This window comes from Hydra viridissima, unplaced genomic scaffold (assembly GCF_058129835.1).
Source record: "Hydra viridissima isolate aposymbiotic clone 2 unplaced genomic scaffold, HvirCarnegie_v1 scaffold_13, whole genome shotgun sequence".
NCBI classification, from domain to species: domain Eukaryota; kingdom Metazoa; phylum Cnidaria; class Hydrozoa; order Anthoathecata; family Hydridae; genus Hydra; species Hydra viridissima.
The window spans coordinates 8492731-8510457 of record NW_028324312.1 but is presented as its reverse complement, the minus strand read 5'-3'; the positions used below and the strand labels follow the sequence as shown (position 1 = coordinate 8510457).

General features: G+C 25.8%; 1 protein-coding gene across 3 annotated transcripts in view; it reads left to right on the top strand.

The window, feature by feature from the left end:
- Positions 1-682: 682 nt before the first annotated feature.
- The window catches only part of LOC145186866 (voltage-dependent L-type calcium channel subunit alpha-1D-like), a 46117-nt gene continuing 29072 nt past the window's right edge, over positions 683-17727 (top strand). The window contains exons 1-20 of one of the 3 annotated variants that reach the window (XM_090070656.1): positions 683-1235; positions 1689-1794; positions 4967-5106; positions 5333-5439; positions 5681-5839; positions 6142-6344; positions 6464-6573; positions 7604-7719; positions 7863-8162; positions 8401-8513; positions 9137-9234; positions 9730-9861; positions 10146-10218; positions 13315-13438; positions 13897-14320; positions 14886-14916; positions 15029-15230; positions 15456-15597; positions 15808-15937; positions 17626-17685. In XM_090070656.1, the coding sequence (XP_089926782.1) occupies positions 799-1235; positions 1689-1794; positions 4967-5106; positions 5333-5439; positions 5681-5839; positions 6142-6344; positions 6464-6573; positions 7604-7719; positions 7863-8162; positions 8401-8513; positions 9137-9234; positions 9730-9861; positions 10146-10218; positions 13315-13438; positions 13897-14320; positions 14886-14916; positions 15029-15230; positions 15456-15597; positions 15808-15937; positions 17626-17685 (3207 nt within the window). In that variant the 5' untranslated portion in view covers positions 683-798. Of the gene's footprint in view, positions 1236-1688; positions 1795-3356; positions 4686-4966; positions 5107-5332; positions 5440-5680; positions 5840-6141; positions 6345-6463; positions 6574-7603; positions 7720-7862; positions 8163-8400; positions 8514-9136; positions 9235-9729; positions 9862-10145; positions 10219-13314; positions 13439-13896; positions 14321-14885; positions 14917-15028; positions 15231-15455; positions 15598-15807; positions 15938-17625; positions 17686-17727 lie in introns of those variants that run through there. The other 2 variants (XM_090070657.1, XM_090070659.1) reach the window with 2 other exon arrangements.

Here is a 17727-nt window from a genome sequence, read left to right as displayed (position 1 = left end):
ATTATACTCTTGTATTCGGTATGGTATACTCTTGTATTTGGTATACTACACTCTGTTTTTATGAATGCTTTTTTGAATATTATAATCTTAAATTTTTTTTTTACATTTAACAAAAAAGATGATTTGAAAAAAATAAAAAATGGCTCATATTAATCAATAATATTTTTTCCCGTCATGGATAAATTTCCGACGTTACGTAATCACTTTTTTTTTTTAACTTTTGGCATCCCGTTACCCCCTTGAAATCTGCGTAATTATTTACGATACCCTTTCCAATATATCGTCTACTAAACTCCTTAATCAATTAGCAGATTTTAGATACCTCTCTTCTCTTTTTGTTGCATCTTAAAAGTTCGAAAAATAAACAGGACCAGAAAAATGAATTTCTTATTTTAGCTCTTTATTTTGTTTTAAATAATCTTTAGTGTAATTTTATGATCACAGCTTTTGAAAGAAAGAAGTAGAAAAGAAGTGGTTATGGTATAAGCATTATCGTCCGGTCAGCACAAAAGAAATTTATCATATTAAAAAAGTTTTTTTTTGAAGTAAAAAATGCTCGATTGTTTTCTTTCCAATTTTTTTTTAATATCATAACATCGACATATTTCTATTGCACTTTTCTTTTTAATCTAGTTATAATTATGAAAAAAAAAAATAACAGGAGAGATTTTTCGATCCAGAAAAAGCAGATGGTAATTTCTATATTTTGTAAACTTTTAATAAATCGTTTTTGGTGTATTTAAAAAAGTATAAAAATATTTTTAAAAAATTGAATAAGTTCGAAAAGATAACTTCAAAATGGCGAAGGGTATATATTACATCAATCCCGCCAAGCATAAAAGTTCGAATGAAAAGCTTGAAAATTTTAGAAAACTCAACTGTGGTGATTATCTAAATGAAAAGAAAGTATCGTTTGAGTCGCAACACTATCTCAAAAAAGAAAATAATAGTTTGAACAAAGTGATAAACTCTCCATTATCAAATATTACTGGTAAAATAACTTCTACAAAGATTCAAGGATCCACTTCTCTCAGTGCAACTAAGAGTTCTCCTGAAAAGCCTTCTTATGCTTCTAAAAAAGTAAACGCATCTTTCCAACAACCGAGATGCCCTGAAAAGGTTTTGGGGGAATTTTCTGATAAAAAGAAGATTCTGGCAAAGGAATACAATTCTTTGTTTGTTTTTAAGCCAAACAACAAGATTCGCTTGATGGCTGAAAGTATAACAAACGCAAAATATCTTTTCATTTTTAATTTTAGTTTTGAAGATTTTTTATATTAAAAACATGAATAGAGTTGTATCAAACAAATTTATCACTAGAAGCTTGAACATCAAATTAAATTTTCTTACAATAAAAGGAGGTGCTTTATGTAGGACAATATAAAGTTTTTACATGACCAAAAAAATTTTTATATGAACAAAATTTCAATTAAACTTTAACTTAAAAAGAAAAAAAAAAGAAATCTCTTTAAAAAAATAACAACAAGACTCATTTTCTTGAAAATTTGTCGCGTGACACACGAGCAGGCAATAAATAAAATTAAAAATGTAATTATTCTAAAAACAAAGATTTCTTAAATTTTTTCTTGTTATAGTTTAATACATATATCTTGCTGTAGTTTTATTTTATATATGTAGTTTTATATAGCTAATAACATTTATACAAAAATTCCTTATCTGATTTGCACATTTTTTGATTACTTTGTTATACTTACAATCTTATGCGCATGCGTTGTTATGGCAATCGATGAACCCATGCCAAACCATGACAAATCTGATTTGAACAAGTTTGCTGTAAGTGAAAGCTAAAGTTCTAACGACTATATTACCATAGAACATATATATTATATATACATACATACATACATATATATATACATACATACATACATACATACATATATATATATATATATATATATATATATATATATATATACATATACACACACACACACACACACACACACACACACACACACACACACACACACACACACACACACACACACACACACACACATATATATATATATATATATATATATATATATATATATATATATATATATATATATATATATATATATATATATATATATATATATATATATATATATATATATATATATTCTGGGAATGGTTATCTTTTAAAGTCTGAAAATTATGGCTTTACTGATTTTATAAATTTAAAACAAATAATCTTAAAGGTAGCCCCGTCCTAATAAAAATGCAAAGGTGACACATAATATCCGGAATTAACCGGAATTAATCCGGAAATAAAAAAAAAAGAAAAGAAAAAGAGTCTGATAAATTCTTAGAATTTCGTTTTTATCAAAACTTGATTGATTTAGTTCAAACCTAAAAAATTCAAATCTATTATTGCATTATAATAAAATTGTGTTCTTAAATGCCATTTTCAAAACTTAAGTAAGAAAATTACAAAATACTTCAAATAAGCACTTCAAACAATTTCGGCTACTTCGAGACCGTAAACACGCAAGTAGGAGGTGCGAATTCCTGGTCTTTTCCATTCTCCAGATAGCGGGAAATTTTGATACAGTTTTAGGGGTCACGGGAAAATTCAGCTAAAAGAGATCAAACAAAATTTTTCTGTGTTTCTTTGGATATTTGGTCTTTATTAACTAGTTAAATTATTTATTTGTATCTTAATTGCACTTTTAAAGTTATTTTTGTGACATAAAGTAGCTTCTTAAGAAAGCTATTGCATCTAAATGATAATCTGTCAAACCATTTCTAAATTTTGTAAAAAAATAGTTGAACTAAATGCTCTTTCAGCCTCAATTACCAGATGAACAAATAGTCAAAAAAGCATTTTAAAGCAGTTCAAACTAATTAAATTCTTTTTGTAAGGTTGAGTTATCGCAATGAACTTCAATATTTTTCTTCTTTTTTTTAACTTTTGTTGTTCTTTTTATTGAAAACCCATCTACTGCTGCAAAAAAGGCCAACTTTTCATCTAATGATATTTTCTTTATTATTGAATCCAAATTTAATTAAATAAAAAGGTTGTTATTCAATTGCTCATCTTCACATTCTTTTTGTAAAATACTATTACGAATTTTTTTGAATGCATATTTGATCCAAGTGTAGAACCGCCTTTACAATTTCGGACAATATATTTTTCTTCAAATTTGATTAAAATTACTCCAAACCAAAGAGGTTTTAATATTTTTAAAGGCATTTAACATTAGTTTTCTTCTTTTAAAGTCGATTTGCTCAAAATTTAAAAGCAAACAAAATTACTTAGTGAGACTTCTTTTTTGCCGAAAGAAGCAGTGAAATTTCAAAACATTTTACTAGGAAATTGGAAAGCCTATTCTGAGTTCCCCGGCAAATCTAGAATTTTCAATTCTTATTTTCCCGACCCGCAAGAAAGAAATCGAAAATATTAGCTCGAAGTTCGAACCTTGAAACCTGAAGTTAAATTACTCCTCGAAGTAAACCTTTCAAAAGCCTACTAGTGAATCTTTATACAAGCACTAAAATATAAAATAAAATAATTGTCAAAAAGGATTTATCAAAGAGGTGGTACTTAAAGAAAAAAAGCCTCTCAACCATAAGTAGGCTCGTCAAAATCTCATAAATTGTCATTATTTAACTTTAATTTTACAGTTTTTATCAACATCGAAAATAATATTTGAAATTTTAAATCTGATTGGCAATTATTCTCCAGTTATTAAACTAGAAAGGGAAACAGAACAAATACTAGAACAAGAACCAGACTGGGATTTTGTTTCAGGAATCAGATCAGGACGAAAACCAGAGCATCTTAAAAGTAATTCCAACACTAGAACAGAAACTCTTTGGTTAACGAGACCAAGACTTTTGATATCAATTATTTTATGTATCATAAAATTTTCTAATTGCTCAACCGTATGTGAAAGTAATATTTTTAGCTTCAAGAATTCTCAAAGAATGGTTGATAACAAAAAAAAAAAATATTTATCCGAGCAATTCTTTAAGCGTGAATTAAAAAATGTTAAGTTTCTCAATCAAAAGTGTTTATTGTTTTCACCATCAACAGCCTTAGTCAAAATTTTCTATAACTAGATCTGATGACTGGAAAAATTCTTTAAAAGCATAATAGATATAAAAAGCATAAAAAAATATGCTCATTTACATACAACAGCATGCTAACTTTTGCTGCTGTTAACTAAACTAATGAGTTGCTGAAAGTTGGCAATTTTTTGGGAATGCATTAGTTATAAAGACAGTTCAACTCATTTCTACTTGAACACATAACATAACATGGAAGAATTGTAAAAGATAACACTTTTAATTAATATCTGTCAATATTTAATGAATTTAATTGGAAATAACAATAATTTTAGAAAAAAGCGAAATGCTACTCAATAAGTGTTAGCTTAGGCTGAGTTTGTCAATTTTGATCAATTAACATTTATATTTCAATATACTAAAGATACTGACCAATTGAGCGTTTTTTTACAATCAACCTTTCTTGTTTGGCATGGAGAAGAACACTTAGCAAAGTTGTTTTAGAGATGTTTACAAGATATAATACTTAAGTAGTTTATTGTTGCAGGTGGTCATATGATGATACATTAAACATTGAAGGACAGTATTCAGGGCTGCAAAAAAGGGATTAATGGCATATTCATTTAGTAATATTTATCCTTTGCACTGGACCTTTTTATTATCTGGTTGGCAAATGCATTTTTATTTCCTGTTTACAAGAATTGATTTTTGAAAAACTTATTCAGTGTCTTTGCAATTTTTTTTTGTATCAACTTTTTGTTGATAAGCAATACAATCTTTTGTGGCTAAATAAAAAAAAAATCAATTTAAGTAAACTTATCTAATATTAAATAAGGGACATTACAGTATACAAGGAAAAAATGGAGGTCAAATCGAGTCCAACCTCGGGTACCTTATAGGCTTAAAGGAACCCTAATAATAATACTAAAATTTATCATAAATTTAGGAAAAAACTGAATGGTATTTTCTTGGAATATTTGTTGGTGAAGCAATTCTAAAAATCATTGCCTCAGGCTTTGTTTTACATCCTAATTCATACCTGAGAAGTTTATTGAATCTTGCAGATTTTTTCATCATTGTAATCAGGTATATAATTTTTATTCTATAATAACAATTCTTTTATTTTTGATAATTATAAAAATAAGGTCAATGGTAAAAATAATGATAGCAACACAAGTAACAACAGTAACTGCGATAAAAAGAATAATCATACTAATGCAAATAATGATATTAGCTGTAATAAAATCATTTAATAGTAATTGAAATTTTAAAATACATATTTTGCAAATGGATTTTCTCTATTGCATGTAAGTGCTGCAACAATGCTTAAGTTAGTCCCAGGAGCAAACCAACTCAATTTAAAAGGGTTACGTATCATTCGATTGCTTCATCCTGTCAAAGCTGTCACTGGATTTCAAAGTAAGTATCATCCCTCTCAGCTGTTATATACTTTATTACATTACTTGTAATTAGTATGTTTTATTACATTTTTACAGCATGTTTTATTACAGTTCTATTACATTTATTACATGTATTTTATTAGTATGTATGTTATTATTAGTAGTATTAAAACAATATCAATCTTTAGTTTAGATCTTCTCAAATATTATGCTTACATTACAATTTTATTAAAAAGTTACCTAATTTCTTTTCTTTATAGGCTTGCATTTTGTCATGAAATCTATTGTGAAAGCAATTTTACCTCTTTTGCAAGTATTGTGTCTCATAGTTTTTGTAATTAGTATATATGCTATTATTGGACTGGAGTTTATGTTTGAAAGATTTCATTATAGTTGCAAAAATAACTCCAATGGAAAATGTGAGTTTTTAAAAATTTTTTTCAAAGAATGTTGATGTTTTTTTTTTAATCTTTTGGGTTAATTATAAATTCTAACTTTTTATGGAAAGTTCTATAGTTTCAAAAGATGCAAAATTCTAATCTGATAAGGACAAAAATAATATATAAAACAATAATTACTTTTATTAAACTTATTACTACCAACCATCCAATACCAATGCCATAATATCAACCAATCAAAATTAATAACCAATCAAAATCAAGTATTTCAATTAAGTATTTTAAGGTATTTTATCTAAAAGTGTCAACATTTTTCTTTTTAGTTGAAGATTCAACAAAAGCATGTGACCATTTGAGCAATGAGACTTTTTTTGTTCATGGGCGTAAATGTCATAATAATCAAAGCTGTTCTAGATATGTTCGAGGTGTTAATTACGGAATATCATCATTTGATAACATCTTCCTCTCTATGCTTACTGTATTTCAGTGCATTACATTGGAGGGATGGGTAGATATCATGTACTACGTATGTTTTCATTTTGAAGTTGTTTTTAATGTTTTTCCTTAGCTTTTTTTTTTAAATTTCAGTTTTTTAATTTTGTTAATCTGTTACATTTTTAATAAAATTTTTTAATTTCACTTTAGACACATGATGTTATGGATATCAATGGAATAATTTGGACAATTTATTATACTACACTAATCTTGTTTGGCTCTTTTTTTATGTTGCACCTTGCTCTCGGTGTGCTCAGCTGGTAAGAATACTTTTACTTCAATTTTCAGGTTTTTTTCAAGTTTTCACCAATCATCACTTATAAATTGTTACTTTATTATTTAAGATTTTTTTTTTATAATCATAAATAACAAATCATAATTTTTGCATTAAGCAATAAATTTTTGCATTTCAAGGAAGTTGAGAGTTTGAAAATTAGTGACACTTAAACTGTTACAATTGGTAGTTAAACAGAAGTTTAAATACATTATGCACTACTGTTTTTATTTAAAATGTTTATGGTTTATATTCCATTTAAATTTTAGCTTTTTATAAAAATGCTACTATTTTTGTATCTGTAGTAATATTATGCACTACTGTTTTTATTTAAAATGTTTATGGTTTATATTCCATTTAAATTTTAGCTTTTTATAAAAATGCTACTATTTTTGTATCTGTAGTAATATTATGCACTACTGTTTTTATTTAAAATGTTTATGGTTTATATTCCATTTAAATTTTAGCTTTTTATAAAAATGCTACTATTTTTGTATCTGTAGTAATATTATGTACTACTGTTTTTATTTAAAATGTTTATGGTTTATATTCCATTTAAATTTTAGCTTTTTATAAAAATGCTACTATTTTTGTATCTGTAGTAATATTATGCACTACTGTTTTTATTTAAAATGTTTATGGTTTATATTCCATTTAAATTTTAGCTTTTTATAAAAATGCTACTATTTTTGTATCTGTAGTAATATTATGCACTACTGTTTTTATTTAAAATGTTTATGGTTTATATTCCATTTAAATTTTAGCTTTTTATAAAAATGCTACTATTTTTGTATCTGTAGTAATATTATGCACTACTGTTTTTATTTAAAATGTTTATGGTTTATATTCCATTTAATTTTAGCTTTTTATAAAAATGCTACTATTTTTGTATCTGTAGTAATATTATGCACTACTGTTTTTATTTAAAATGTTTATGGTTAATATTCCATTTAAATTTTAGCTTTTTGTAAAAATGCTACTAATTTTTATATCTGTAGTAATATTATAATATTTAGTGAATTTGCAAAAGAAAGAGAAAAGTTTGAGAACAAACGAGTCTTCATGAAGCTTCGTGAGAAGAAGCGGTTAGATCAAATTTGTGACTTTTATTCCAAATGGATTTCAAAAGGAGGTAATAAGTTTAAAAGTTTTTCAAGCACATTTTAACTCTTTTTCCTTTCAGCTGTTTTAGTGTTAAATAAAAGTTGAGAAGAAAAAAAAAATCTTAAATATTAACTTTTCATAATGATAAAATGCATGAATTTTCTCATGCAGAAGACCTGATGGTTTTTGAAAAATGCCAGCTGACAGAAAAGCGCAATGAAACAGTCTTAAATGAAATTATTACAAATCCTTTGGTTATATTTACAATGCCTAACTTCCAGCTGCCCATTCAGTTTTCTATGTCAAAGTTAGAAGTTTTACATCTTCAAGTAAAGCAAATGCAAGTAAGAATGCGTTATGTTGTTATGCATAAGTACTTTTTTTGGTTTGTATTTGTCATGATTGCTATCAACTCTCTAATTTTGGCAACAAAACACTATCATCAGCCAAATTGGCTTTCTGATGTTCAAAGTAAGTTGGCTTCTTTCGTTTTTTTTCTTCTTTTGTTTTAAATGAGCATTTAATAACAAATTTTTAATATTTGGTAGTTAAATGATCATCCAATAAGTTGTTTATTCATGAACGTTCTAAAAAATCTACTGAAATATGCTTTAGAAAAGTGTTGTTGATAATATTGTGATATTTCTGTGATAATATAATGATAATGTTGTAGAAATTTTGATATAATGACATAAATATTTTTTAATAGGTTTTTCTGAAAAAGCATTTATAGCTTTTGTCATTTTTGAAGTGTTGTTGAAAATATTTTCACTATCATTGTCTGGCTATTGTGCTTCATCATTCAATCTTTTTGAATTACTTGTAAGTAATACTTGCAAACACACTTTAAATTTTTCCTTTATTTTTACTCTTTTTTAATGATTTTAGTTTGATTGAATTTTATTGATCACTTAGGTTTCAAGTATGCTGGTTCGAAATTATTTTATATTCAATTATTTTTAAAAACAATTGAAAGAGAATCACATTTTTAAATAATTAAAAAATTTTTTTTTTATATGACTTTATTTATGTGATTAAAAAAATTTAATACTTAACAAAATACCATAATATTTAGTTATTTTTATAATATTTTATAGTTATGCATTTAATTATGCCAGAAAATTAACACATAGTTATAAAATTTCTTTGGCCAGGTAATCAATATAGGACCAGTCACTTAACTGACTGTTTTCTAATTATATTATTTTCAAATGATAATCTTATCTTTAAATAATGTCAGAAGTTGCTTTTGGAGTGTTGTCTTCAAAGTAATCCAAGAATCATTATTATCAAATTTTGATAACTCTATCTAACTATTTTCTTTCTTTCGTTCTCTCTTTTTTTTTTAACTAAATATTTATGTATGATGCTTTGTCTTATGATGTTTTTAGTTGTGGTTTGTGAAATTTCACATTTTGTTTATGTTTGATGATGTACTCATATAGGTGGTGTTGTTAATAATTGCAGAAGCATCATTGCAGATACAGGCTGGTATAAGCGTTCTAGAATGCTTGAGATTTCTGCAAGTTTTTAAAGTAACAAAGTTAGTTTTTGATGTTTTATGAATTAATTACTAATTTTAGTTCACTAAATTGATTTTTTAAATCAATATATACACATTTTTTTTAATATGGTACATAATACCAGTATTTAGTTTATTGTGAAAAATTGGGAACTTCTATATGTTAATTATTTCAGTTTAACATTACTTATAACAATTTCATAATATTACTTTAATTTTTTCTGCTTCTTTGCATTCAATTATCTTTCAAATAATTTTATGCTATAAACTCTTTTTTAATGGATTGAATTTGAATTAGCTTAATATTAACATTGAAATGGTAGACAAACAGTAGAGAGTTAATGAGTTTTTTTTTTACCAGACCAAACTCACTGTGCCTTATTGAATAAATTAAAAGTTGCTAATGTTTTGTGAATAACAAGTCAACCATTTAAAAGTTTTTCTATTGGTTAAAGTCTAATTTTATATTTTATAGATGTTAAAAGCAAATCTATCTTTCTTGCTGTTTTTCTATAGATACTGGTCAACTTTAAAAAATCTTGTGACATCATTTACAAATACCATAAATTCAATCATTAGTCTCTTGTGTCTCATTCTTCTCTACATGTTGATTATGGCTCTTTTGGGTATGCAACTCTTTGGAGGACGGTAATTATCCTTTTTATTTTAAATTTAATGAATTTAGCATTAATGAATATTTAGCAAGATTAATTAGGCATAATACATAAACACTGATTGCTAAATTTTTGTTTTTATGCCTAAATCCAAAGTTTGTTATCTAATTAATTAAATTAAAATTAAAATAAGTAAATAACAAAATAAATAAAGTTTTCTTTTTTGACTATTTGTAGCTGATACATAAAATAATATGTTCTTCAACTTTTTACTCATTTTTTTACATCTAAGTTAATGATAAAAATTTCCTTCTACAGGTTTGCCAATCTCCAAAATCCATCAAGAGCAAATTTTGATAAACTTACTAATTCTTTGCTTGCTGTTTTTCAGGTTTGATTATGATAAGTAATTTTGTTGATAATAAAGTCTTTTTAAAATGACGACGACTCAGAGGAACAGTTTAAAGTTTCAAATGGAACAGGAAGGAACAGTTTAAAGTTACAAATGACTTTTTAAAATGACTCTCAGACTACTCGGAGGAACAGTTTAAAGTTTCAAATGGAACAGGAAGGAACAGTTTAAAGTTACAAATGACTTTATTATGTTTGACATTTGAATAATCCAACTTCTTAACTTTTTATGGTTTATATAATCATCACCTTGACTCATATGCTTCATATGGATCAAGACCATGATTGCATGGACATATGCTTCCATTTTGACTGAGCAGTTTTGAGAAAAATACCTTTAAAAATTTGGCCCCTCAAACTGAAAATTGTTACTGTATAAACATCTCCTAGGATGTAATTAACTCAAGCACAATTTACAATGTATAATTGTATATGATTATAAAGGTTGGTTGAAAGTTTTGAAAGCAAAAATGAAAGAAAGTAAATTTTTACCTGAAATTAGTTTCTTTATTCAATATTATCTCCCTCAACTCTTTTTCACTTATTCCAATGATCCTCCAACATTTTTATACCATCTCTGTAATGATTTTCTGGAAGCTCTGTTTAATACTCATCCATGAAAATAGCATTTTCATTCAATCAAAAAAACTTTCTTAGAAAGAATTGTTTCAAGTTTCAAAAGAGGTAGTAGTCACTAGGAGCTAAACCTAGTGAATATAGTGGATTTTTATGCAATTTGTACTTAAGTTCATTTAATTTAGCAATTGTCAAAACATTTGTGTGAGAATGTGCATTTTCTTAACGAAAAACAACTTTTTTCTTTGCTAAATTAGGTGTTTTTTTTCACAAACTTTGGCATCCAAACAATCCAAAAAGTACCAATAATATACAGAATTAATATTTTTACCTGTTTCAAGATAATCAATTAATAAAATCTTTTCTGCATCCCAAAAATCTGATGCCATAATCTTTTTTGCAGATTTTCCTGACTTTACCTGCTTTGGAGCTTAACAAACAGCCTCAGTTCACTGCAATCGTTCTTGTTTCAATTTAGGATCATGGTGGTAGATCCAAGTCTCATTTATATTTATAAAATGATGGAGGAAATTGGTTTTATTCTGCTTAAAATGCTCTGAATTACACTGAGAAATCTTTTTTCAACCCAGTGTTTGTTGAGTTGTTAACAAAGGCATCAGTAATGTTTTGAAATGTTTTTTCATATACAGTTTTTCATTTAAAAAAATGAGTACATGCTTGTCTGAGATGTCTATGGCATCAGCAATTTGATGCTTAGTTAAACTTGGATCTTTAACAGCTAGATATCATGTACTTGCTCAATGATTTTTTGTGTTGTTGCAAGTTTTGGTCTACCACTATGTAGTTCATCTTCAATGTACAAAGCTTAAACTCTAAAACCCATCAATGTACAGTTGGAAATGAGGGAACAGATTCCTTTAACACATTCACATTTTTGTATGAATTTCAATTGCTGATAAACCTTCCAAAACAATGAACTTTATCACAGCATAATATTCAGCTTTTTCCATTGTTAAAAAGTTGTTTTTTTCTATGGTTACTAGGCTTTTGTGTTCATAGTTTTTCAGGTAATTCATTGTAGCAATAGACTGTTTTTCTTATTGAAGTGCAGCTATTCTCTAATTTGTAATTCTTGTTTGTATGGGACTCATTTTCATAACTTTTTTCAAGGGCAATTATTAGTAATATTGCTTCGTGCCCTAGCAGAATCAGTTTCACTCCATACAACTTGATACCCATGCCTTGATTTGCTTAATCAAGATTACATATCTAAATACTTTATTCACATTTTTGTTCTCAGTAACAAAAAAAAAAAAAAGAGCAAAAACCAACAACCTATAAGTTCTTCTTGTTTTTAAAGTAACATTGAGCTATTAAGAAGTTATTAGTTACGTACAGTACAACAATAAAATTGTAGTTACATAGACAAATAAAGAAAACCTAATAACTCATGAGAAATTATATCCCTCAGCAGTTGTTGATATTTTTATACTGTTTATGTCTGTAATTAATTCAGTGGGTAAAAGTACAATATTTTACTCAATCATCAATCAACTTTTTTAATCCTTATTTCTAAATGTCTGTTGAAAAAATGAAATTAAGAAAATTGCATTAGGCTTTTTGTGTTATCATTAAACATGGTTAATCAATTTGTAATGAATATCTAGTACAATAAATCACTACCACTTTTAAAGTTTAAAAATCTTCAATTGGAATTATTTCTTCTCCAATGGCTCTTATGATATCTCTAATGGTAGAATTTGTAATGAATATGTAGTACAATAAATCACTACCACTTTTAAAGTTTAAAAAACTTCAAGTGGAATTATTTCTTCTCCAATGGCTCTTATGATATCTCTAATGGTAGAACATACAAATGAGTTATTATAATACTCTTACAACACTAAATCTAATAATGGTAGAGAACGGTTACTAAAATTTCTTAACCTACTTAAAAACTATCATTATTCCATTAAAATAAAATTTATATTTAAATGTTAAAATTAAATGGGAAAAAAATATAGCAAGACATACAAAATCAGCTATTATTTAATAGTTTTAAGTATTAAATATAACTTCTCATTAAAGTCAGTTTCTTAAACGCTTAACCGTTCAATGTTAATCTTTGGTCGCATAAAAAAAGATCTATTTGTTGGATTGATTTTTTTCTTTTTAGGTGCAAAGTTAGTTAAAGTGTTAAACTAACTTTGTGTATTTAAATAAATATATCAACACAATATTTATTTGAGAAGATAGTACTAACAAACGTATGCCAAAAAACAGATCTAAGTTACAATAAATTCTAAGAAGACTAAAATATATGAACAAAACTAAATTATCTTGTGTAGATCCAGCTAAACGAGTTTTAAACTGTTGAATTTTTTTCAATTGTTCATAAAAAGTAAGATTTTTTTCAATTTCAGTTTTAAAGTTCAATCAATTTAACTCAGTAATTGCAATATATTTAACAGCATAATTTAACTGCAATTGTTTGTAAGAACTCTTAATAATGATAATTACAAATACCTTTTTTTATCAGGTTATCACTGGTGAGGACTGGAATGCAGTGATGTATTCTGGAATGTTAGCTTATGGTGCGCCATCCAATGTTTCTGGTGTTGCAATCTCCATTTATTTTTTGTTTTTGGTTGTTTTTGGTAATTGTATCTTTTCCTGATGTAAAAAAAAAAAAAAGAAACTTGTAATTCTGAAAAAGTATTTTTTAAAAACTGTCAATTATATAAATAAAAATAGTTTTAAATGTTGCATCACCAAAAAAAGACTAATATTTAATGCATGTTTAGTTCCAAGTAATTAAGCCTCATAACCAACAAAAAATCAAAAAGTTAAGTTAAAAAAATGAATAAGTAATTGGACAATATTCAGAGCTTTTAAAGATGGATCTTGACTTTTTTCTTGTTAAGGTCTCTAACTTATTTTGGTCTATTATAAACTTTAGTTCAGTCTTTGTTAGGCTTAATATTGCTTTTATCTTTCTTTTTGATTTGATTTTCATACTCAATTTTGCTGTATTTGTTCAACCAAATAAAAACATGACTTGTTTTTAGATTCAATCAAATTATAGCAGCATTTATAAATCCTTTACATATTTTTATACAAGATACCCTGCTAAATGTATTCTTGGCTATTGCTGTTGACAATTTAGCAAATGCAGATGTACTTGCACAAGATGAAAATGACCTACGGTTAAATATTGATATGCATGATAAGATGAATAGCACAGCTTTAAAATATGGTGTACAAAAGTTTGTTAAAAATGTAGAATCTAATATACTTAGAGATCAAATATTTTACAATAAGGTAAAAGAGAGCTCAGGTACAAAGATGAATTCTTCAGATACTAAAATGGAAATTATTTATGACAGAGATGCTGATAAATGCTTTAAAAAAGAAAATGTTATTATAAATTCACATGCTATGATGGCTGACTATTCTAACTATAGGATTTCTACAGAATCTATTGGTGATTTCAGCCAAGGATTAAATTCCAACAAGTTCAGTCTAGATCCAAATCCAAAATTTATGTAAGATGATGGTTTTATATCAGAATTATCTACAATCAACTAAGTAAATTTAACTAATAAATAAAATAAGTAATTAATAAGTAAATCAATATAAGGGTGATAATAAGATTAATAAGTAAGTTGATATAAGATTAATATTAAGATTGATAAGTAAATTAATATAAGGTTAATAATAAGATTGATAAGTAAGTTAATATGAGATTACTAATAAGATTGATAAGTAAATTAATATAAAGTTAATAGAAAGATTAATAAGTAAATTAATATAAGGTTAGTAATAAGATTGATAAGTAAGTTAATATAAGGTTAATAATAAGATTAATAAGTAAATTAATGTAAGTTTAATAATAAGATTGATAAGTAAGTTAATATAATGTTAATAATATGATTAATAAGTAAATTAATAGTAAGTAAATAAATAAGTAAATTAGTAATAAGTTTGTTAAGTAAATAAGTAATTAAGTAGATGTTGTTTATAACTGATGAGTTTCATTCTTTAGATTCTACTTTTATTAAAAGTTTTTATTAATCTTATAATGTGTGAATCCATTCACAATTTTCTTAGGGGAAATTACAAAAAAAAGGTTCAAAAAAAGGTAATTTTTTTTAACAACCAATAAAATTTGTTTGATTAAAATTAGATTTTATCATTAGGTTTTTTTTGTATCAAACCTAATGATAGGCAATTAATAGCCTAACTTTATTTAGTGGCAAAATGTTGTTGACTATAACACCTCTGAAGTTATCAGCTCAAATATCAATAAAATGTTAGAAAAGCAGTTTGAAGGCAGCTTGCTAAAAGAAAAAACATCTACGGAAATTTCTATTGATACTGCACTTGGTGGAAATGAAGAAACCATTCAAGGGACAAGCTGTCGTAATATTGCAAAACTGAATTTAAGTGCAGAAGGTTTCGTCTAAATTTCTTTATGTTAACAAATCTCTTTATGTTAACAAATCTCTTTATGCTTATTTATCTAACTTATGAAAAGTTATATATATATATATATATATATATATATATATATATATATATATATATATATATATATATATATATATATATATATATATATATAACTTTTTTTATAAATTTTATCAGCAAATGTGCAAAAAAAATTTTTTTTATTGATAGATGATTATGACATACCAAGTCAGATAAAAAGTCAAGGGATATTGAACATGCTAAAAGTGAATATTGCACAGCGCAAGTGTTTGAATCCATTACCTTCTGTTCCAAATACTTCATCACTTTTTGTTTTTTCTTCAAAAAATAGGTTAAAATTTTTTTTTCTCATTTTCTTTTTCTTGTTTTTTTCACAACAATCATTAAAGCTTACCTATATAAGATTTTTTAGTTTCTTATTTTTTCTTAGCAATTATTATTTACTTAAGATTATTTTATCCCTCAAAAGTTCTTTCTATTCCTTTTTATAAAGATATTATTGCATGATTATAATTTGTAATAAAACGGGACCATTTTTCAGATTTCGTTTATTATGTCACAAGATTGTTCATCATCAATTTTTTGATATTTTTATGATCACAATGATAGCGTTAAGTTCAATAGCACTTGGAATTCAAGATCCAGTTAATGATGAGGCTCAAATTAATGTTGTAAGCAAAACAGTTTTCAATAACATATTTCAGTATGTACAGTAGATTGTTCTTTATTTTGCACTATTTTAAATTTTAACTCATACTTTTACAAAAAAATCAGTTTCACTTGACTTTATTTGATGGTTTTGCTATGAAATTCTAAAGCAATCTTTTTTTTTGTAAAAAACTTTTTGTAAAAAATGTTATTAATGTTATCATTAAAAAAATGTTAATCTAAATCAATTAGTAAAATATAACAACAAGAAACTGGTCATAAAATTTAGTTGTATCTAGTAAAAGTTCTTTCTTAAGATATCTTAGCCTGATTATCTTTCTTAAGATATCTTAGACTGATTATCTTTCTTAAGATATCTTAGACTGATTATCTTAGACTGATTATCTTTCTTAAAATATCTTAGACTGATTATCTTAGACTGATTATCTTTCTTAAGATATCTTAGACTGATTATCTTAGACTGATTTTCTTTCTTAAGATATCTTAGACTGATTATCTTAGACTGATTATCTTAGACTGATTATCTTTCTTAAGATATCTTAGACTGATTATCTTAGACTGATTATCTTAGACTGATTATCTTCCTTAAGATATCTTAGACTGATTATTTTAGACTGATTATCTTTCTTAAAATATCTTAGACTGATTATCTTAGACTGATTATCTTTCTTAAGATATCTTAGACTGATTATCTTAGACTGATTTTCTTTCTTAAGATATCTTAGACTGATTATCTTAGACTGATTATCTTTCTTAAAATATCTTAGACTGATTATCTTAGACTGATTATCTTTCTTAAGATATCTTAGACTGATTACCTTAGACTGATTATCTTTCTTAAAATATCTTAGACTGATTATCTTAGACTGATTATCTTTCTTAAGATATCTTAGACTGATTACCTTAGACTGATTATCTTTCTTAAAATATCTTAGACTGATTATCTTAGACTGATTATCTTTCTTAAGATATCTTAGACTGATTATCTTAGACTGATTATCTTTCTTAAGATATCTTAGACTGATTATTTTAGACTGATTATCTTTCTTAAGATATCTTAGACTGATTGATGAATATCTTTCCATGTTTCAAACATTTTACCTGGACTTTTTCTCAGGGATGTAATTCAAAAAAAGTTACCAGTATTTAATTCAGTGACTAATATTTCTTTCAATATTTTCTCAAAACCTCTTTTAACGAATGAAATTAAATTTATGAGAAGAGCTTCAAGAATTACAAATCATTGGTAAGAAACATAGTTTGTTGATGACAGAGAAATCATGACTTGATTTTGAAGTATTAGCTAGTTTTCAGTTTTTGATTTATTATTAATCTTCACAGCATTATTCATAGATATTTTAATCATATTTCAAGCTTTATTTGCTTTGAGAATTTTTAAGTAAAAGTCTGAACACTAAATTGAATTACACACATTTTTGCTTTATTTGGAGAAGCATTTGGTAGGATGGTGAAAGTTAAAACTTTAAATTCAAAAAACTTCCAATACATTTAGGGATCAAGTTAATATATGGGTATAGTTTTAGATTTTCATACAGAAATTTATTTCAAAATGTTTTTGAAACTGTTTTGTTATTAAGTGTATTAAATTTCAGAGCCTCTTCTTCCATTTGTTTTAAAATTTTTTTTTTTTGTTTCACACGCCTTAAAATGACCAACATTATGTTTTCAGATTCTTCGATACTGTGATTATGCTTTTACTTTTATATTTGGAATAGAAATTTTCTTAAAGGTGAGTTTTAGTAACTTTGTGTTTACATAACGTTTTTATTTT